Source organism: Hydra vulgaris, chromosome 06 (genome assembly GCF_038396675.1).
Source record: "Hydra vulgaris chromosome 06, alternate assembly HydraT2T_AEP".
NCBI lineage: Eukaryota > Metazoa > Cnidaria > Hydrozoa > Anthoathecata > Hydridae > Hydra > Hydra vulgaris.
In genome coordinates, this window is record NC_088925.1 from 40,867,456 (window position 1) to 40,891,033 (window position 23,578).

General features: G+C 27.0%; 1 protein-coding gene across 1 annotated transcript; it reads right to left on the reverse strand.

The window, feature by feature from the left end:
- Positions 1-5,309: 5,309 nt before the first annotated feature.
- Positions 5,310-5,873, reverse strand: LOC136081399 (uncharacterized). The gene has a single exon (XM_065798713.1). The coding sequence runs from the start codon at positions 5,871-5,873 to the stop codon at positions 5,310-5,312; it is 564 nt and encodes a 187-aa protein (XP_065654785.1).
- Positions 5,874-23,578: the final 17,705 nt, after the last annotated feature.

Here is a 23,578-nt window from a genome sequence, read left to right on the forward strand (position 1 = left end):
AATTAAAAATAATTCGGTTTTAAAACAATCTGTTTATCTGGCTGGTGACTTAAATCTCAATATTTTAGATTATGACACAAATAAAAACATTGGACAATTTTAAATTATGACACAAATAAAAACAATGTAATCTATGATTATAATTACATTCCTGTCATTAATAAACCTACGCTCATAACTATAAAAAAGTAAAACTTCAATAGATCAAATTATCATCAATAACTACCTTAACATAAAGATAAAAAAAGGAACATTTAAAACAGATATCTCTGATCATTTTCCTATATTCATTACTTCACAAAAATGTAATAAAAATTATATTCAAAAAAATAAAAAAATAACTACTAGAATAATAAACGACTCCTTAGTTAAATTCTGATAAAGCGTACGATATATTATATCAGAGTATTATAAACATTATAACAAAGCATTTCCAGAAGTTTCATAATTGGTTAAAACAAAAACTCTATTAAACCCTTGGATTACCAAGGGTACTCTTAAATCTTCTAAAAAAAAAACAACAACTATAAAACAAACTTCTTACAAAAAAACCATTTGCAATGAAACTAATTATAAAAACTACAAACGACTCTTTGAGTCAACTGAAAAAACATCAAAAAAATATTATTATTCAGATCAATTAAAAAATTACTCGAATGATCCTCACAGTACTTGGCGTATTGTTAAGGAAGTCATCGGTAAAAACAACTCTGATAGAAATACTGTTCCAAAATCACTCTAATTTAGTAATAACTAAGTTTTAAAGAAACAACTAGTGGCGGAAAGACTCAATGAATTTATTGTAAATGTTGGTCATTCATTAGCATCAAAAACTAAATCTTCATAAACCAGCTTTAATGCATACTTGGTTTTTAATAACACTAATTTTATGTCTAATGATAAACTTACTGAAGAAGAATTATTAGTCGCGGTTTCTTTAATCAAGCCCAAAAAAAGTATAAGAGTTGACAATATAAGTAGTAGCAACATTATCAATTCAATAAAACTCATTACAACCCGATTCTTGAATATATTTAACTTATCTTTAAAAGAGGGAGTTTTTCCGGAAAAGTTAAAAATCGCTAGAGTTGCCCCTATTTTAAAATCAGGTGATTCTCATGACGTTACTAATTATAGGCCAATCTCAATTCTTTTTTTCAACATATTTTTCAAAAATTCTGGAACGAATTATGTATAATAGAGTCTATTCTTTCTTAAGCAAAAATAATTTTTTGTACAATAAACAATTTGATTTTAAATCTGGTTTATTCTATTGATCAGGCAATCTTACATCTTGTACATGATATATTTAAAGGGTTTAATAAAAAAAAGTGTACTTTTGGTGTTTTTATAGATCTAAGCAAAGCCTTTAATACAGTTGATCACATAGTTTCTTTATTTAAACTTGAAATCTATAGGAATTTAAACTTGGCTTGGTTTAAAAGGAACTTGTTTAACAGGAAGCAATATATTTCATACGACGCACAGTGGAGTATTTATGGTAAAAAGTTAATCAAAATTATTTTATGGCTTTTAACAATTAGATAAACAATTAAAAGCAGTTTGAAATCATTATATAATATTTAAAATAATTGTGCAGGTTTTTTTTTTACTCAAAACACACTTTTGCATATAAACCATACAAAAAGAAGTTAAAAAAAAATTAAAAAAAAAACTAAACAAAAATGTAAACAGTTAAACTTCAATTAAAACATTAAATGCCTTTAGAGTTAAAATGCTTAAAATAAGTGATGCAAATACAAACAATTTAAACAAAAGGAAATATACAAATACACATACTATAAAGGGGAAATAAACCCTACTATAAAGGTAAAAACAACATAAAATAAAAAAATATACTCAAAAAACGATAAAAAATAAACATTAGTCTGATTCATTTTCGCTAGATGCCTCCTCTTCAAATTGTTGTAGTTCGTTCAATGTTTCTGGTTGCAAGAACTCTAATGCCTCACTGGAAATAGCATTTCTTTTATTCTTGAGCCTTTTTCTGACACTGCTCAACACAGGATCGGAACTTAACAGAAGTCTGTTTATGATATCCTTATTACAAATTTCTCTTGAAAATTTCCTCGAGAAATTCTGTCTATAATCACGGAAGTGCTTGTTTTGAGCCTCAGCCGCCTCTTCCGATATTTGACCAATAGGCAATATAGCTTGATCAATTATTGTGGCACTATGTCTTAATATCTTGTGCATTGTGGGAGTCATTGGATACCATCCCTAAATTTCAACATAAAGTTCTGCCGTCAGTTCTGCAAACTTTTCAAATTTTTTGATATCTATTTTATATCCACTTGACAAGGTTTCCAAAATGATACTACAATTTTTAATAAGTCCAATGTTAACTCCTGTAATGCAGGATGAGGTTTGAGGATCTGAGAAAAATCTTCTTGACGTATTGCCATCATTAGTATTCCCAAAACCTGCAGTTGGAATATCCACCAGCAGCCCCATTTTCTCTTTGAATTTGTTTTGATTGTTTTTTTTTTGTTTCAGCTACAATTATTTTATCATCCTGTGTTCTCGCTTGTCATTTTTGTATGGGAATGTGGTATGATAAATGTAGTAAAGATTCGAAAAACCTAATCCTTGTATGCAATATCGATAAACCAAATTTAAGGGCATCTGGATTATCTATTTTTTTAATGGTTAAATTATTAAAGTCTTTTGATGTTAGTCCACATATATAGCACCTCATAGTAGATGTCGTGTTGGATGCAGCGTTGCATACTTTTGCATCAACCATTGTAAATGCCAAGGTATGCTTTATATGTATAATACCACCTAAAAACTTCGATATTTCAGTTTTTTATTTGATCTTCTACATCGCAGATTTCTTCATTTGTTATGTCTTCAGTTTCATAGATAAAACGAATTCGAATTGGGCGACAATATCTTGTAGAAGAGGGCACAGGGTTTTACCAAATAATCTTCTGGTTACCAATATGACATATAAGCCGTAGAGGCACAAATGAACTTTGAAAAATGTTAGAGTCACTATCTGTACTATTTTGGAATTTTTGTTTAAATGTTTGCTGCTGTTTCCCATCACAACTCCATTTTGATAACATTTCTAAATTGCTTCTTTCTTCTTCGTTTAAGGTTTCCAAAACTTCATCTAAATATTTACACAAGCGTCTAGTTGTGTGGTCTAGAATATCTTGTAGTTTAATTTCACAAAATGTTTCTTAAACTGTCATTAACTCTTGTGGAGGATAAAATTGTTTTTTTGATTCTTTCAAAAGCGAATAACATGGATAAATATTTTTATTAGCTGCATGAATTATTTCATATTGTCTCCTTGTCATATTGGCTTCCACAAAAACTGATAATGCTTCCGATGGTGTGTGTTTTTTTATAACATTCGTCTAAATAGAATTGAAGTTTTCTCTATATTTGTTTGCCTTTTGCGGTGAGCAGCTAATATCTTTCATTATTCTAGACGCATCACAATGTCCTACATCACGCTTACTCATTTGGGCAGCATAGATTAGTTGTGCATAAGATATTTGGTCTCTCAAAGCTTTTGTTCTACGTCTCTTGCTTGGCAAACTCAATAACTGGAAATCTTTTGATGGTCGACTAGGCCTTTTTATTATACAGGTGGGTAAACTTATGATAGCATTGAGCCTTAGATCATTGTGCTTCAAAAAACGTTCTTCTATGTAGTTAGCAGCTATTCATTTTAGTTTAAAATGAAAGTTGAAAGTACTTAAGGGGTTTTTTAGTGAACTTTGTTCATTTTTAGTACATTTTGTAATAATTTTGAGATGATCTTTTAAAAACACAAATTTGTCATCAACTTTTTTCTTTGGGCATTGTTTCATAATATCGTAGAGTTCTTTTCTAGTCATCTCTTTCACCATTGGTTGGGATTCTGAAAAAAAAAATGAAATAAGTTTTTATTCAAAAGACAACGTTTTTGCCGTATTATTTAATCAAAATAAAATTTAAAAAATGGAAGATTTATGTGGAAGATTTTATTTCAAAAATGCTAACTAGAAGAACTAATGTTTAAGTTACATAAAAAATCTTTGCTAAATTCGGCTTAATTCATATACGAAAACAATTTTGAATATAGTATTTACAAAAAAAAATCTAACAATTTTAGTCTCGAATATATATTTTAAAAAATCTCACTTTGTTAAGTAAAAAATGAAGAAACTATACATATATTGTGTAAGTACATACTTTCTTCTTTAACGTTCATCATGATTTATTAAAGGTTTTACAGCATACAAACTTTAATAATATTTTTAAAAGTTGTGTGTAAAAAACAAATAAAATGAGCTTACGCGAAGTCCGAGTTTAAACTTTTTTTCTACCTGGAAGGGGGAGTGGGCAACACTAAAATTGTTGCTTAGTGATGTAGCCTTTATAAATCTTTCATAATATATAGTTAATAGTATACTTATACAAAGTTTTTGTAATCGACTTTTGATCGACTATTATTTTGAAATACTCCACTGTGCGACGGTGGAAAAACAGATAATATGACTATCACATGTGGTGTTCCCCAGGGTTCAATACTAGGACCCCTCTTAATTCTAGTTTATATTAATGATTTAAATAATTTTTCTAATATCTTAAACTCAATTTTATTTGCCGATGATACTAACTTGTTTCATTCCAATGAAGACATTTTTACATTATTGTTAACAGTAAACAAAGAACTTGATAAACTAAGCCAATGGTTTAAATCCGATAAACTATCCTAAACATTAATAAAACTAAATACACATTATTACATCATGCTTCTTAAAAAAAAAATATTCCATGAAAACTACCGAATCTTTTTATTGATAATAATTTCATAGAAAGGGAAATATCGTTAAAATTCTTGGACGTAAATCTAGATGAAAACTTTAATTGGAGAGAACATATAAATGTCATTGACATTAAAATTTCAAAAAATATTGGTAAACTGTATAAAGCCAAACAGTTTTTAAACCAATCTTGTTTTAAATACATATACTTTTCATTTATACATTGTTACCTAAACTATGCAAATATTGCTTGGTGCAGCACCAACGTTGCAAAAATAAATAAACTTCTCTGCAAACAAAAACATGCTATTATGATTACAACAAATAAAGGTCGACAAAAATACTTTTCAGTAAACTCAATATATTAAATGTTTTCAAAATAAATCTTTATCAAATTCTTATAACAGGTGATGCGGAAGTTATCGGACAAAATAAAAACGTCAATAACTTGTTTATAAATAAAAAAACAAACTACTATTATATTTTTTTTAAATAAAGCATTTATCTTTTAATAAAAATATATTATTTTTTATATGAAAAAACACCATCATCTGCAATTGATCTCAATTTTGCTCTGACACCTTTCATATGCGACTGTAAAAAGTTTAAATCAATTTCTTGTAGTTTTAGTTTAATGCGATCAATTAAAACTTGCTCTGCTGAAGCTTGCCAATCTCCCTTGTAAACCTTCTGTGCCAAATGTCCCCAAAAATTTTCAAATGGTCGAGCTTGAGGCACATTTGGGGGATTGGATTCTTTATCAACGTAATAGACATATTGGTCCATCCAATTTAGAGAATCTTTAGAATAATGAGAACTTGCTAAATCTAGCCAAAATAAATAGTTAAAGTCTCCATGATACTTGTGAATAAATGGAAGAAGTCTTTTTTCTAAACGTTCATTAATATAGATTGATGAATTGATCGCTACAGCCTTGGAAGTGCGAAACAATGGCTCGGACATACCACGGTCAGATATGGCTATCCACATTATTAATTTTTTTGGAAATTTCTCTTTTTCTATAAAACGAACACTTTCTGGGCATGTCTTTTTGTTGTTTGTGTAGTATCCAGAATTTCCAGGCATGTTGTCCCCTGCAAAACAAAAGTATTTTTCGTCATCGATGACTAGAAGCGATTTTATGTTATAGAGTTGGTAAACTAGTTTCCTGCTTCTTTTCTTTGCCTTTATTTGTTGTTCTATAGTATATTTTGGAGTCTATTCACGTTTTCTATATTTAATATTCATTTTTTTTAACTGACGACCAATTGTCGATTAATTTACACCGAATTTAATAGCTATTTTTCTCTGACTGACCCCTTTTCGATTGTTGACAAGTCTCGTTAGTTCGGCTTTCTTTTCTCTAGTCCAGGATGGTAGACGACCAGGGTTCTTTCTATCAGAAAACGATTGAACAGTTTCAAGTCTTTTTAGGTTATCATATATTGTACTACGAGCAAATCGTTCCTTTTCAAAATGATTTTCGATTTTTTTTTTAATATTAGGTTTATTTACAAAAAACATTTTTTGTCGCTTTCGAAAAGATTCTCGTTCAGCTGCATTTAACCTCATTTTAAATAATTGTGTTTCAAATAATAAAGTTTATATTTTATAGAACGTTTATGCCTACGCATAAAACCACCCAAACTAATTATTATGCTCAAATAATGAAATTAGGATTTGTTCGATAACTTACGCATCACCCGTTATTTATGCTTAAACTTGATAAAAAAAACGGCACCGTCTTTATTTTACTTAATATTAAAAAAAAAAATCATATATGCATCACAAGATTCTCAAAAAATAAATTTAGTCAATCCAAAACCTATTACTCAGCCACTAAATACTCAGTCAAAAATCCATGACCCAAATTATGGAATACACTTTTAAATGACGATCTTAAAACACTCTCTTCGCTTAACCAATTTAAAACAAAACTTAGGCAAAATCTTTTACTAAACAACTGTTAATTAAATTTCTTCAAAGGCGTTAAATAAGAGTACTCCTATGGTTTGGTTTATATAATTATGAATATTTTTATTAATTTTATATATACACATATAAATTAAAAGAAAAAAATCTATTATAAATTTTAACACGATTTAATTTATCATTTGTTTATTACCGAGGATGTAAAAAAGTTTATACTATATATCTTGAAATCTTATGTAAAAAGCACCCCTAATTGTTTGCCATTTATTTATATGTGAGTGTGCATTCACTTTTTATCTTTGTTTTTGTTATCTATAATTTTATTTATTTTATTTATTTTAATTTTTTTAATTTTTTTTATTTAGTTATTTTTTTCTACCTTTCTTTCTTTATTTAAAATATCATTTTTAAGAAAATTTAATTAACATTTAAAAGATTTTGTATTATCTTACACGGTTTTTAAAAGCTATGCTATGTATGGTATATATTACGGGGCTTAGTGATAAGACTCCTATAATCTTCTTTTTGCTCCTGTCATGTAAATTTCTATTTCTTTACTTAGTTATTGTAATTATTCTCAAACGACGAAATATATATATATATATATTTAAAAAATTATGTTTTGATGAATTCAAAGTCGCCTTTAAATCACTAAAAAAAAAAGCTATCGAAGCTGTTGGAATTAATGGTGACATCATTGTCGAGTGATTGATCATCTTAAAGATATTCTTTTTAAAGTCTATAAATCATCTGTCCACCAAGAAATTTTTCCAGATCAACTAAAAATTGTAAAGAATATTCCGATTTTGAAAGAAGGGGACTGTGACAATATCAGTAATTATCGCCCTATATCTATCCTTTCTACTTTTTTTAAAATCTTAGAACTTTTTATGTACAATACTGTATACAATTATTTTGTTTCCAATATTCTTTTATATAATAATCAATTTGGGTTCAAAAAACATAATGCCACTTAACATGCAATCATCCAATTTGTACGAGAAATCTCGATTTTCTTTCAAAGATCCCAATTTCCTTTCAAAGATCCCAAGTCATTTTATTGACTTGTTGAAGGCTTTCGATACTGTCAATCATAAGATTCTGCTCGAAAAACTAAAATACTACGGAATAAACTATATAACTACAAAATGACTTTGAAGTTACCTATCAAACCGCAAACGGTATTTCTTTATTAACAATTATAACCAAAGCTATCTTCTAAATATTTCCTGTGGTGTTCCTCAAGATTCTATCTAGGAACCACTTTTGTTCTTAATCTATATAAATGACTTAAATAAATCCTTAAACTTAACATAGTATGAGTATCATGTTTGTTGACGACACTAACTTATTCCTGACTAATAAAGACATATCCATACTCTTTTCTACATTAAACGATAAACATTAAAACAAATGTACTAGGTTCAAATGTAACAAGTTATCTATTAACATTAATAAAACTAAATGAATTCTTTTTCATTCGCTCTCTAAAAAACGCTATTTACCCCAAATTTGTCCAAAATAATCATTGATGAAGTCAAAACAAAAAGAGATATTGTTACTAAATTTTTAGGAGTGGTTCTCGACGAGAACATTAATGGAAACCACATATTGTCTATATTCGCTTACAAATATCTAAGAGTAACGGAGTTTTATATAAATCTAGATTATATTTAAACAAAATAGCCTTAACCCAACTTTATTACTCGTTTATTCACACGTATATAAATTATGCCAACATAGCTTGCGGAAGTACCGAAAAAAGTTAGAATGCTTTTATTGCCGTCAGAAGCATGCGATCCGGTTGATTAATTTTGCGGTTTGTGTTACTTATTCCAAACCGTTATTTATGGAGATGAAAATACTTAATATTTACGAGCTCAATGTTTATAATATTTTATGCTTTATTTACAGATGGAAAAACGATTTAACTTTACTTATCTTTAAAGACCTTTTTTCTTTAAACCCAATTAATAAATACTTACTCAGAAATAAAAATTCTGTATATGAACCAATTTTGCATTACATTTCGAGCACCATATCTTCTATATCATAAAATCCATATCATAAAATTTTTATATCTAATTATGATATATCCAATACTTTTTCGATCTTTAAAAGTAAAATTAAAATTTTTATCTTTTTCATTTAAATATTTAGTATTTTAATATATTATCTATTGATAATATATTTAATACTTTTTATAACAACCACGTATTTGTCTTTTTGAGAGATTAAGAGAGTAAATTTATATATGTATTTATTGTTTTATATGTTTTATATAAATTTATATATGTATTTATTTGCGCTTTTAGAAGCTCTGACGTTAAAATACAACTTTTTATTATATAATACTTTAGAGGTTTGATTTTTGTTTTCATTTTGTATCACGATGTAATGTAGTTTATTAGTCTTTTTTATGCATTGATGAAAAAAAAATTGTAAAAGGTTCTGATGATAATATCATTATGATCTTCTTTCAGAAGCCTTGTTTGTTTATTTTTGTAAATAACAACAAAAATGTAAAGAGAGAAAAAAACAAAAATAATATAGTTGCTCTTCAGGTTTTTTTTTTTTTTTTTTTAAATGTTATCTGCCTCTGAAATGAGTCTCTCTGAATAGACAAATGACGCAGGGGGCAAAGAAAAGTTTTCTTGCTGTACAGCATATTTAAGGATAGTAATCCTTATTATTGCTGTACCATTTTAACACTGGTTCTTCATTTATCTAGGACAAAAGCCAACTTTTAGGCAAATGGGTTGCTTATTAGGGAAAAGTGACCGTTTATACCTTGGATCAATAGCTGTGGACAAAACATGTACTTTACTATTTAGTACATTAAAATGACTTTTTAATGGTACATTATTCGTGAACCTTTTTCCAATAGACTCTTTCAGCTTTTTCTACATAGATTTTGTTTTAGAGTCACCTGCAAGGTTTGCGGAAAAATTATTTAATGCGCGACTATGTTACTAGTAAAAACATTGGTTTTGATTTACTGACTGTATCAGTAATCATAAAAGGTGGTTGTAACATTTCCAAATCATTTTCAATTAACTTCCATTCACTTCAAATTAATATTAAATTTAATCATTGAGGGTGGTTTCCATCCAAAATGAAAGCATGTTTTGTGATAAGGCCTTAAGAACTTCTTAGGGCACCTAAAATTACAATAATAAAATAAATAAACAAAAGATAAAAAATAATATTATTATAAATATTGATCAGGCCGGTACTGCAGCCGGAACTTTATTGAGAACTCCAACAAATCCGGTTCCAGTCGGAAGTTAAAATTTCTGTTCCGGTACACCCTATTCTCTGATTGTATGCATTTATTTAAACGCTAATAGATAAATTTATTTTTTGCCGCTATTCTGCAACTTGTATGGATTACTTATAAAATTATTATTTTTAAATATTATATTTTTGCTAACCCCTACTTGTATGGATTGTGCCATACAATATTTGTATGGATTATTCTATACAATATTTGTATGGGTTATTCCATACAATACCTGTGTAGATTGTTCCAAACTATACTTGTATGGATTATTCCACACAAAATTTCGAAATAAGTTATAATATTTCAGGGAAATTCACAACAGTACAAGTACAAACGTAAAATTTACAATACTTGTATGGATTTTTCATACAATACTTGTTTGTATTGTTCCCTACAATACTTGTGTGGATTTTTCCATACAATACTTTTATGGATTATTTTATACAATACTCATTATATCCCATGCAATTCCTGTATAGATTATTCCAAACAATACTTGTATGATTATTCTGGTATTTTCAGGTATGATGGTATGGTCTGGTATATCCAGATATGAGGTTGTCCATAAATTATGCAACGCTAAATCAAATTTTCATTAATTTCTTGTCTTTTTTTCTGGTGAACGGACGTGTTTATTAAGTCAGTTGAATTAAGGAAAAACTATTTAAAAAATGTTAAAATAAAATAAGATGGCTCCGAGAGATATTAAAATGATATTTTTAATTCTGAGTTCAGATACTGTTATATTTGAATATTATTTAAATAACGTTGCGGAAATATGTTCTCATCCAGACGGAGTCAATTATGCTAAAAATGTTCGAATGGTACCACAAAATAAAGAAAAAGGTGAGGAATGTAAAGAAGATATTTGTGCTTTTATTGTCGATGGTAAAAATAATGTAGCAATAAAAACCCCTACAGAAAAGTCTAGAATAAAGCCTGTTTCGGGAAATAAAGATACACTTAACAGAAATTTTATTGCTGGTGAATGTAAAGTGCGGGAAATTTTTATCTTTGTAAGAGGGGTCTGTAATTCAATATCAGAAGAGGTTTTGTCTAACCACATCAAAAAGGAAATAGGTATTGAACCGATTGATGTAAAACTTAACTGTGAAAATAAATACAATCGTTTATTTAGAGTAAAGATAACAGAGCTGAAAAAACTAAATAGTGCTGAAAAAAATAAAACACTAAAGCCTGATGTTTGGGACAAAAATATTATTGTTAAACCATTCAGAATGCATTGTGATACCTTGAGAAGCAAAACATATTTTTTGAGAACAATAGAATTTTTTTTACTCAACAACATAGCAATGCCAATACATAAAGTATTTTATCTTGCGGCAGGAAAAAAAACATATGGAAGACCATTTGGAGGGAACATAGAGATGAAAACATACTTACTATTAAAGGTAAATAAAAGTGTCTAAATCCAATATTTATTGGTATTTATCTTATATCATGTAGAAACGAGGAATCCTTAACAAAGTAAACGCAACGATTAAACCTTATTATATCAATTATAATTATCATTGCATATGCAGATGATGTAATCATGCTAAGTCCTACAATTGCTGGTCTTCAAGATTTCAACTGATTAACCGATTTCAAACCTATGGAGTGGCTAATTTTATCAAGTTAAACACTGAGAAAACGGAATATCTAATTTCTGGATCAAGTCCTATTTCAAACAACGTTATTCAAATTAATGGAACTTCAATATATCTTCAAAAAAAAGAAAAAAACATCCAGGTTTTAATGGAATAATGATACTAATAAGAACAGGATTGCATCACTTTAAAAAATAAACTTAAATGATTGTATAACTCAGTTTTATTCGATTGCAATAGCTCTAATTGACAGTGGAGTTCGTTTTTGCAAGCCCTCAACAGTTTTTCATCAATAAAACTTATTATCAGTTGTTAAGCTTCAAATGGACTTGCGCTATACAAATTTAGCAGCAGTTCTCTTAGCAACATATATTCTGTTAAAAGAGCAGTTTTAAAATCGTTTTTTTTTTGTATCTCAAAATATAGTAAAAAATAACTGCTTTCGTTTTTTTAAAATAGAGGTTATTTCAACTGTTCTACGTCAAAACAAAGTAAATCTATTTATCAGGCTATAAAATAATCAAACTTGCTATCTAGTTGTTAATACTTAAGGCTAACAATATTGAAAGGCGTGTTGGTTTACTGGTCGTAATTTTATAAAGTAACTTTAATATAGTGTATTTTACTTGTAATTTCATTTACTGGGTGATAAAGAGAAAATATAATAATAATTTAAATAAATACGCTATTTTTATTTTTCATTTAAATTACGGTTTTGCAAAGCAAAACTTTGTTCTTTCTTGTTTTTTTTGTTAGTGAATTTATCAACGTTTAGTGCGTAATTTATCAACGATCTCTATTCAGACATTTTTTAAACGCCAGAGTATCTTCTGCAATACATTTCAAATCTTCCATAGAGTTTTACGCTACTTTTTACTTGTTTTTTGTGTGTGCGTTTTTGTGTGGACGTACATGTGTTTTTGTTGAATGAAAAATAAATTTAAAAATGTTTTGGTGTTAAATGCAGTAGTAACTAACTAATTTTCTGTTTCTTTTAACTACATCTTTTTTTCTACAGGACAATACAATGGATTAAAAAATAGTTATATTCCGCAACTCGTTTTAGGTTTAAAACTATTATTTGGTAAAAAAATGTTGAGTTAAAACTACTACTATTATTTATGTTTCTTCCTTACCCTCTCCAACCCCTATTGCCGCAATAAAACGGTATCCCCAAATAAACACTGGGTTCGTCGCTGTTTTCTGTTATTTCATTTTGTCAAGTTTCTGAATCTGTTACTTTTTTCATAATCGGGCAATATACATTACTCGTAGGCGTATGTATAACATGCAAAGTTACTTTTTTGCACAAATTGTGGAAGCTTTTTTAGTAATTGATGCAAGTAACTTTCAAATATCAAACAAACTTAAGTATTTTAAGCTTATAACAAACTAAAATTATTGATTTGCAATAAGTTAAAGTGATTGGTGTTGGGTAAAAAATAAAACCCAAAATTGAGGAGGGGGAGCATAAGTAACAAAATTTATTTGTTCTCAGGCACTAACATATGTGATAGTTTTTCAAAATCTTTTCATTTGATATAAGGGTATAAAATACCCAAGTTTAAAGATTGCTAGTTAAAATCTTATGGTTAATAATTCATAATTGTTTCTAAAAGGGCACAATTATTAATATAGTTTGAAATCTATAGATTTATGGATAAAAACACTTCATTATCTTTTTAATCTAAAATCTACAAATTTAATGAATAAATTTTTAGTCAAGTTAAATTTTCAAACTATTTTCAATTTCTTTTTCTCGTCACTATGCCTCTGTCAGACATATAACTTTAGATTTTTTGCACAATTCTAAGATTAAGGTGTAGGATGAACAATGTATTAAAATTTATGTCAGTATTAAGGATTGAAACATTTGAACTGCTGTATTTGCTTACACATCATACCTTTAAAAGCTTTTATCTTAATGTGAGTGATTTTCTATCAGTATCTATATATTTTTTATTACAGGTTCAACTCTTTTTAGGTCAATATCATAAAGTGTAATATTGCTAGCATTATTACACTTTATGATATTGACATAAAAAGAGTTGTATAATAAATTAAATTCTATTTTAAGCTTATAATAAGGTGTCACTCCATTGACTAGTTTTAACCTATGTAAGAGAAACCAAATCTAAATTTGTTTAACTTAACTTGTAATTTTTAATTTTTATGGTTATAAAAGAAATTAATAATATATTTAATGGTTATGAAATTATTGTATATAAAAAAAATCAAGAAAAGTAAAATAAAAACATCAAACAACTTTTATATTTTAGTCAAGTCACAAATGGTCATTGTACAACTTAAAAGCAAAATTGTTGTAAACCTTTTTTTCCTTTTTCCTAAAGTGCAGCTGCTGCCTTCATATATGCAGATTTTAAATGCTTAATCAATTTTTTACAACGTTTTATAAAAAACGTATGTAAAAAAAAGTTTTAAATTTTTCAGAGATAAGATTTGGTTCAAGATAATGAAACTGAACGAAATCTTATGAAACAAGATTTATAACTGAACCAAATCTTATCTCTGAAAAGTTTAGCACTTTTTTTATAAACGCCGCATAAAAACTTAAATCCAATACTTATTCGTTCTACGTAAACTATACAAAATATCTTAAATATCCAAACTTAAATAGTCTACTCCTATCTGCAACAAATATTCCTGAAGTTTCATCTCTTATCTCGAATTTGAAGCCGAGAAAATCAATAGGCCAAAATAGCATTCCCACAAACATTCTTATCAATTTTAACTATAAATTTTCAAATATTCTTTTTAAACTATTTAACATATCATTCGTAAATGGAACTTTTCCGAATGTTCTAAAACTATCTTGTGTTGTTCCAATATTTAAAAACGGCTCTAAACTTCTATGTACTAACTACAGGCCTATTTCTCTTTTATCTAACATTAGTAAACTTCTTGAAAAACTTATATATTCTAGAGTGTACTCTTTTCTTAACTCTTTCAACTGTTTAAATGAATTTCAATTTGGTTTTCGTTCAAAACATTCTACCTGCAATGCATTGATAAGTATAGCTGAAAAAATCAGGAAAGCTCTCGACACTGTTCGTTTTGTTTGTGGTATTTTTATAGATTTACAAAAAGCTTTTGATACCGTTGATCATAACACTTTGATTTTTAAATTAGAACACTATGGTATTCGAGGTGATGTAAGTGAATGGTTTCGCTCTTATCTTACAGATCGGAAACAATTTGCAAGTATTAATGGTTGTAATTCTACTTATAAATCTGTTGAGTGCGGTGTTCCTCAAGGTTCTGTTCTTGGTCCTCTTTTGTTCTTAATTTATGATAATGACTTAAACAACTCTACTTGCTTCTCGTCAATTCATCTTTTCGCTGATGGCACAAACCTATTGCATATCAACAAATCGTATAATTCTCTATGTAAAAATCTAAACTTGGATCTAAAAGGTAATGTTCACTGGTTAAATGCTAACCTAATATGTCTTAACGCAAAAAAAACTGAACTAATCTTTTTTTCATCTTCTAGAAAAAAACATAATCAAAACAACAGTTCTAAAATTCAAATTAAAATGAATAATAAACAGTTATATCGTACAAAAGTTATTAAATATCTCGGTGTTTTGATTGACTGTAATCTCTCGTAGAGTTTTCATATTGATAAGCTACGCAAGAAAATAACTCAAGCTAACGGTGCACTTTCAATAATTCGTCATTATGTCAATAAATTTACACTAAAGAATATTTACTGTGCATTATTTTTATCGCATCTTAGTTACTGTTGTCAAATTTGGGGTCAAAATGGCAGCCATCACATCAAAATATTGATGTCCTCTCAACGTCAATTCATAAAAATCATAAACTTCAAACTTTTAAGCCAGAAACATCAGAATCTTTTAAAGAACTAAAAATTTATACCTTTCCAGCGCTTGTAAAATTTGCTAATCCTCTTTTTGTTTTTGACTCTCTTAATAAAAATTTACCCTCTTCTATAACAGACTTTTTTACAGAAAGTAGAAAAATACATACATACTCTACTAGAAACATATATAATGAAAAACTTAGTAAACCATCATTTAAAACTCAGAAGTATGGTAAACATTTTGTTGTCTATCAGTGCATTTGTGAACGGAACAAGAGTCTTGTATGCATAGTGAATGAGTTTAAAAGGCTTCAACTCCAACCACCTTTAATTTAAAACAAAATCAATTTAAAAAAATTCTGAGAACTATTTTATTCTAACTAATTGACATGATTTTCACTAAATATTTAAAATACACTCTTATCTTTTTAAATTATGATTACTACAACTATTATCATTAACTTCTTGCTTGTTTATTTTTTATTATTATCATCAAAGTATAATTTGTGTATGTTTACTTTGTTTATGTATGTTCTATGCGTGTATGCTTATTATTAATCATATTATATTTAAAAACTGGTGTTTCTCCTTTGATAAGAATTCTGTTTGAGTGACACCATCCGTATCAATCATTCAGTTATTATTATTTAATACTTATAATTAATTTACTCATTATTATATTGTTATCATTCTTGTATATGCATATGTAAATTTTTTATTCTTTTATTAAGTAATTATTTTTATTTACTTCAATCAAGTTATGAAATTTTTTATTACTATTATTATATTTATTATTATTATAACAATATTGTATGATTTAAAAAAGGAAAGTAAAAAAAAAATAAACAACGTGTATCTTCTCTAAAATGTTTCTAGACCTTGGATTCACTAACACTCCGACTTATTTTTGCTTCTTATTTAGTCATCGGTTCAATGTTTCTCATTGACGGGTCTTTTATTTTTTTAAACTTACTTTTTATTTTTAAAATTTCATTTTTCTTTCATTAACTGTATCCCTTAAATTTTTTCTTGTATAAACTTCAAATTTACATGAATCAAACCTTCGTTAGTTTTATTAACTTAATATTCTTATCGCTGCACTTGGTTACAGAAACATTTTTATTTATCTAATCTATTGCACAGTCATTCGATTTAATGTCACAGTCGGTCGGCGTTTACCAAAGAAGTCAAAACTAAAGATTATAAATAAATAGTTCATAATTTTCTAGTCATTTTCAACCACCATGCATACATATACCACAAAGTTGAACATTTTGTTTGTAGTTTATCAATTTTTTATTTCCTTTAGGATACCTCAAAGTCAACATTTTTTAAAATATAAGTGAAAAACGTGAAATATCTGAAAATAATGTTACTTGTGACTTTCAGAGTTAATCTATTCCCTTTAAATTTCAAATTGTTTCATTAAATCTACCCATATTTTAACGATTATTTTAAAAAACATGGGTTTTTAATTTGCGTAGAATAATATTCATACATTTACTCAAACTAATGAAGATATTTATATCTATATGTGAAACAGGACGTAGTGGTCAGACAAGTTTGCTATTTGTCCTGGTCATATAATTGTCATTTTTGTTACACGTCTGATGATATAGTATGTTGGAAAAGTGTGGTAAGACCGTTTTTTGTTCAGCCACCCATCGTCATGCAAAAAAAGTGAGGGGGACATTGTTCAAGAGCAAAGAGCGCATGGTCAAGAGACCTTGGTCGAGAAATTGGTTTAATGAACCGAGGAATTTAATGAACCGTCATGCGCGTGCGCAGATATAATAGAGGATTAGGTGTAAAAAATTTATTCATAATAATATATACAATTTAGTTCAAATGGAGGTGCGTCACATATCCATACTTCTTCAAGGTCTTCTATTTTTTTGTTGTCAAGTTTCTTACTTCTAATTTTGTACATTTTTCAAAATGTAATCCTCGGAGAGGTCTTTTTAATTTCAAGTCAGATTGTTTGAATTCAAACGGAGAAGCGTCGAGTTCCAACTCCCAGTTGTCATTATTATTATTCATTTTTTTTATATCTAAAAAAAAAGATAAAATGTTAGTATAAAGTTGTACAAAAATAGGATCAAAAAAGCAATAAAAAATAAGGAAAAAAAAAAAAGACAAAATGTAATCAAAAATATATATTTCTAAATAAAAAAATACAAAAAAAAGTTATTTCTGTAATCGACAAGCTTGACACGAGCCACATTTTTTGATACAAAAGTAACATTTATTGAGCATTTGAGAATGCTTTAAACTTTCTTTTTGTAGCTGAAAAAAGTAGGGATACATGGCTGTAAAAAAAAAAATAAATAAGATTATTAAAAAAACTTTTGTTATTTTAAAAAAAATAAAAAAAGAAAATATACCTCTCATTTGAATACGAACTGTTTCATTTGCTTTTTTTTTGGCATACCTATATTTTGTTATTTTGTTCATTTTTATTTTCCTAGTTATAAATATAAAATAACATCTTTTATATGTACAAAATTTTGAGATGTAATAAAATAATATTGCTGTAAAGACCAATGAATATATTTTTTTAATAAAATATAAAAATGTTCATATTGTGTATTATTTAAAAAAGGTTGAATATAATGTGAATTAAAAATTTCAAAGCCTATATATATAAAAAAAGCTTGATCGGAAAAAAATTCCAAATGTTTTCTATATAAATATGGAGGTCCAATCTCAGTTGTCTTGTAAAAGGTTTGAGTCCATATAATATACTCTGAATCGTAGATTCAATGGATATTACTTTGGCAAGTTCTTTTAAAAATGCTTGTATTTCAACTCGTATTCTTGCTAATCCCATATTTCTTTTGCATAATTGTTTCAAGGTAGGTACTTTTTCATACTTGTAGTTTAGTCTTGTTTGACCACAAAACCATACCCATTTGTGATAATGCATGTTGAATTCTTCGAAACTTTTTCTTTGTACTTGCATTTTTGCTTCCATTTTTATTATTTTTCTAGCTATAAATATAAAATAACATCTTTTATATGTACAAATTGATGAGATGTGATAAAATGATATTGATCTGTAGCCCATTTTACATAATCTTTTAATAAAATATAAAATTGATCGTATTGAGTATTATTTAAATAAGAATGAAAATAATGTGATAAAAATATTTCACTGCTTATATATAAAAAATAAGCTTGTTCGTAAAAAAATTCTAAATATTTTCTATATAAAAAACCAAGTCCAAATTGTGTTTGTAAGTAAAAGGTTTGATCCCAAATAATATATTTTCTATCATAGTATTCAAATGGTATTACTTTTGGTAGTTTTTTTAAAAATGCGTCAATTTCGACCAGTATTCTAGTATAACCCATTTTTCTTTTACACAGTTGTTTTAACGTAGGCACTTTTTCATGTTTGTAGTTTAGTCTTGTTTGTGGACAAAACCATACCATTTGTGATATTGCATATCGTATTCTTCCAAAGTTTTTCTTTGTGTTTGCATTTTTTTTTATTAGTTATCTAAAATAAAATTAAAAAAATTGATTTACAATATTAATATGAATAAAACAAGGTTCTGTAGTATAAAAATATTGTTGTTTTGCCCAATTTATATATTTCATTATTAAATGATATAGTGTTTTCATTAAATTCATTTCTAGTTGTTTATGTGGGTTAGCAAAATACGATATTTCTGTAAAAAGTAAATGAAATAATTTGTAAAGATAACGTCTTTGAAGATGAAAAAATAATAAATGTTTCTTTTTTTTTGATATTCCATTCGAAAAAGATGTGTTTATGAAAGCTGTAAAACAATAATCTAATATCGTCTTTATTTTTCCATTTGGAGAGTGGTAGTTTGGTTTTATCGAATACAGAAATGATTTTATTTTGTAACTGTTCAAACTCAAAACGAATTCGTTGATGTGCCAAAGTTCTTTTACATAAACCTTTCAAGGTGAGTTTTGATTGATTTTCAAAGTTAAATTTGTTGATGATATCTAATCTATCATTGTCGTAATGAAAAACATAATAAGAAAAATGTCGCTCGTGTGGATAAAACCAAATCCGTGTTTCATCTTCAAATTTTTTAATGTGAGAAAGAATGTTTTCCAAATAATCGCAACGTTCTTTAGTTTTTTTGTCCAACCTTTTGCCTTTTTTATCTCTTCTACACATATGCAGAAAGTAGTGAAATGAAGTTAATTCTTTTTCAAGTATGTAGCTAATATTCCCCCAGTTGCTGCCCATTATTTTTAATTAGTTAACTAAAAAAAAATTAAAAAATATATACAAAAATACAATAAAAAAAATTATGTTTGGGAAACAAGTCATAGTTTTACTATACAAGTAAAAAAAACTAGGAATTGTTTCCCAAAAAAAGTTTTTTAGAGGAAATCAGGTTCTTGGGCACATTCAGGTGCTTCAGGTGGTTCAGCACGAGCGACATTTTTCTTATTATGTTTTTCATTACGACAATGATAGATTAGATAACATCAACAAATTTAACTTTGAAAATCAATCAAAACTCACCTTGAAAGGTTTATGTAAAAGAACTTTGGCACATCAACGAATTCGTTTTGAGTTTGAACAGTTACAAAATAAAATCATTTCTGTATTCGATAAAACCAAACTACCACTCTCCAAATGGAAAAATAAAGACGCTGAAAATGATAAAAATTTTAAAGTTCTTCTTGTTTGACTTCAACGACAGCACTTGGAAAAAATGTGTTTGGTGGAGAGTAAACAGGTGGTTAATCTTTAACTAGGCTTTCTTCATAAGTAGGTAGTCGTGGTATTTGATTTTTATATTTATTTACAATGTCTAATCAATGAATAGCTTTACACAATACAAGTAAATATTCCAATTTGCTTTCTAATGATTCGTAAATATGTCCTTGTTCGTCTTGTATAATGTTATCTTTGAAGTACTCTATGATTTCCAATCCATTTTTTAAAGTTTCTTTGATTCCAAACGGTATTCTGAGCATGAATTTGATAGTTTTCACGTTGGCAATGGTTAGTTCAAGATTGATTTGTCTGAATATTTCTATTGAATTCATTTTTTTTATATTAGTTTATCTAAAAAAAACAAATGTATAACAATTATAGATAAAAAGTAGGAATACATAAAAAAAAGGAGAAAAAAACATTTTTTACATAAATGTATTATTGAATAGTAATCGTAATAAATAAATTATTATTAATAATAAATTGTTTTAGTTCTTTGTGTGAAATGAAATTGGGAAAACCAAAGCTACATTATATTCTTCGGTAGGTTTATCAAAAGAACTTGCGTTTAAACTATGAATGTAATTTTCAGGTGCGATAGTATGAGCAAAAAACTTATCATTATTTTTTAGAGTAAAAGTTACGTTTTTGGTAAAGGGCCATTTTAAAACATCATCGAGGTCGTTTCGAATGAGTTGGAAGAAAATCCTTACATGGTTTACATTTGTGCTTCGAGTATATATTTTTATTCGATAATAATACCCTTCCGGAGCATAAACAGGTTGTGAATAATAAGCTTCATCTGATAGTAGTCTTATTTATTTGATTTATTTGATCGAGTTTGATGATATGCTTGTCTTTAAAGAGGTGTTGTTTAACTTGTGGTTGTTGAATTGATTTTTTTACTACTAAGAATTCTGTGCTGTTTTCTTCTACGATTTGATTGAGTTTTATGATTTCTTGTTTGAGATTTTGTACATCTTCTTGATTTGTTAACATGGCTATGTTGTCATATGCAAGATTTTTTAATTCTAGCATTTCGTTGTTGGTTTCTTCCAAGCTTTGTTGTAATTTAGCATTCTGTTCTTTTAGATTTTTAATTTCTTGATCGTCTTCTCTTTGCTTTTGTAAAATATCTTTATAATCAGCAAATTGTCTAGCAATAATTTCTTGAAGATTTTTAATGCTATTCATGTTGTAGTTGAATGCAAGATTTAAATAGTTTAAGTTTGTTTTACCATCTTGATAATTTGTTCCATATGTTGATGTTGTTGATCTTTATACTGATGAAAACAAATAAAAGAGTGTTCATAGTAATTATCATCCATAACAGTGTTACAGAAAAAACATATTTTTGAATCATTTTTGATAACTTCGTAATCACATTCATGATTTAATAAATCTTTTCCTTTTTTTTGCATGTAAAACAGTCATGAAAGTTGATTTGTTCCAATTTGTCTTTGGTGCATTCGAGTTGATGATTCATAAGTTGTTCTATAGTTAATTTTTCATTACAAAACCATTTTTTTTATTAGTTGCTGAAAAAAAAACATTTATTTATATATAAAAAATTAATAAAAAAAAATACACTCGTCTTTTTTTAATATAAAAGAATTACCAAATAAATAAAATGACTCAATAGAATAAATAAAAGAATTAAAATTAAAAAAATGTTCATTTCATTGTCTTTATTATCGTATAAATGACAAAAAGATATATTTTCTACTTCCAAATCACTTTCTTCTAACAGATCACCAAAACCAGGATACATGTCGCTGTAATCATTATTATTCATTTTTTTTAATTATCTAAAAAAAATATATATTTACAATTAAAAAAACAATTACAAAATTAATTCCGGTAAATCATCCATTTTATTCAGGATATCGATGATATATTGTTTCAAATCCACTTCGTTAATAATATCGTGAATTTCTTTTTCTATTTGTTCTACTTCTTTTTCTACTTCTTCTTCCATTATTTGCTTTTTCAGTTCATCGATGTAATCCGTTTCTTCCATTTCTTCCATATCTTCTTGTAATAATTGTTCTAAATATTTTTCGTATTCTTCTTCTGTCATTTCTTCCAATTCCATTATTTCTTCCAATTCCTTTTCTTCTTTGTCTGTGAATAACAAGTCGTGGTGGCAAATACTCTCCTCGTTGATATATTTATCATAACTAAGAGAAAAAAATAATAAATGTATAAAAAATATAAAAAAATAAAAGAAACTCAAGTTGTTATTCTTACCATCCGCACTTTTTGATGTATTATTTCATTTTTTTAATATATTAGTTAGCTAAAAAAAAGTACAATAAAAAAAATAAATTTACAAAAAAATAATTATTGTAATATAAAATTTTTTAGAATTCCCATAGTGTGTTTTAAATGATTTAAAAGTGTATTGTTAATTTCATATGTTGAGACATCAATAGTCCAAGTCCATAAAGCATCATATAAAGCACAAGCTGCTTCGACTTCAGTTCCTTTTTTTTGATATATTAAAGTTAAAACTCTCATCATTCTTTTGTTGGTGTTATGGTAATCACATAGTATGCATTCAATTTCTCGCTTTTCGCAGCCAAGATATTCTGCTAAAGTTTGCCATCGTGTTTGTAAATGTGCTGTTGTTTTTAATTTAATTTGCATAAAATTCATTTTTTTTTATTTTGCTAAAAAATATTACATAAAAAAACATTAATAATTTATTACAACTAATTTTTCTAAGATATTATAAAAAATACTAAATATTTTGTATATATAAAAAATAGAAATATAAACAAAATAAATTAAAAAAATAGACTATAAAAAATTTATTTCTATAAAAAAATATACCAAAAATATACAAAAAAAAATTTACAATACTTCACTTTCTGTATATTGCGTTTCTAAAAAAAAAATTTATTTTATAAAAATATATACAAAATTATAAAAATATATACAAAATAATATAAAAAATTATAAATTTTCTGGATCCGGACTTTCAAAAAAAAAAAAAGTGAGAGGGAATATTTAAAGAAAAATTTTATATTATTTTATTAACAAAAGTAATAAGGTTAAACTTATGAGGCGAGTAGTCCCAATGGGAAGGTCCTACTTCTCTATTTGCTACTGGATACGGACTTTCTAAAAAAAAAAGTGAGAGGGAAATATTAAAAAAAGGTATTTTTTTTATTAATAAAAAAATGTAGTAAAGATAAACTTACGACGAGTGTGGGTGTGAGAAGACCTTGCTTCTCTATTTACAAAATTCGTTTCTACAAATTTTTTAAAATCGTGTAATCTTCGTATTTCTTTGTCTATAAGAAAAAAAATAGTATTATAAAAAAAATAATATTTTTATTTTATATGTAAACAATAAATTAAATTTTTTTTTGCATTGTAAGCAAACACTTGATTGATCATTCT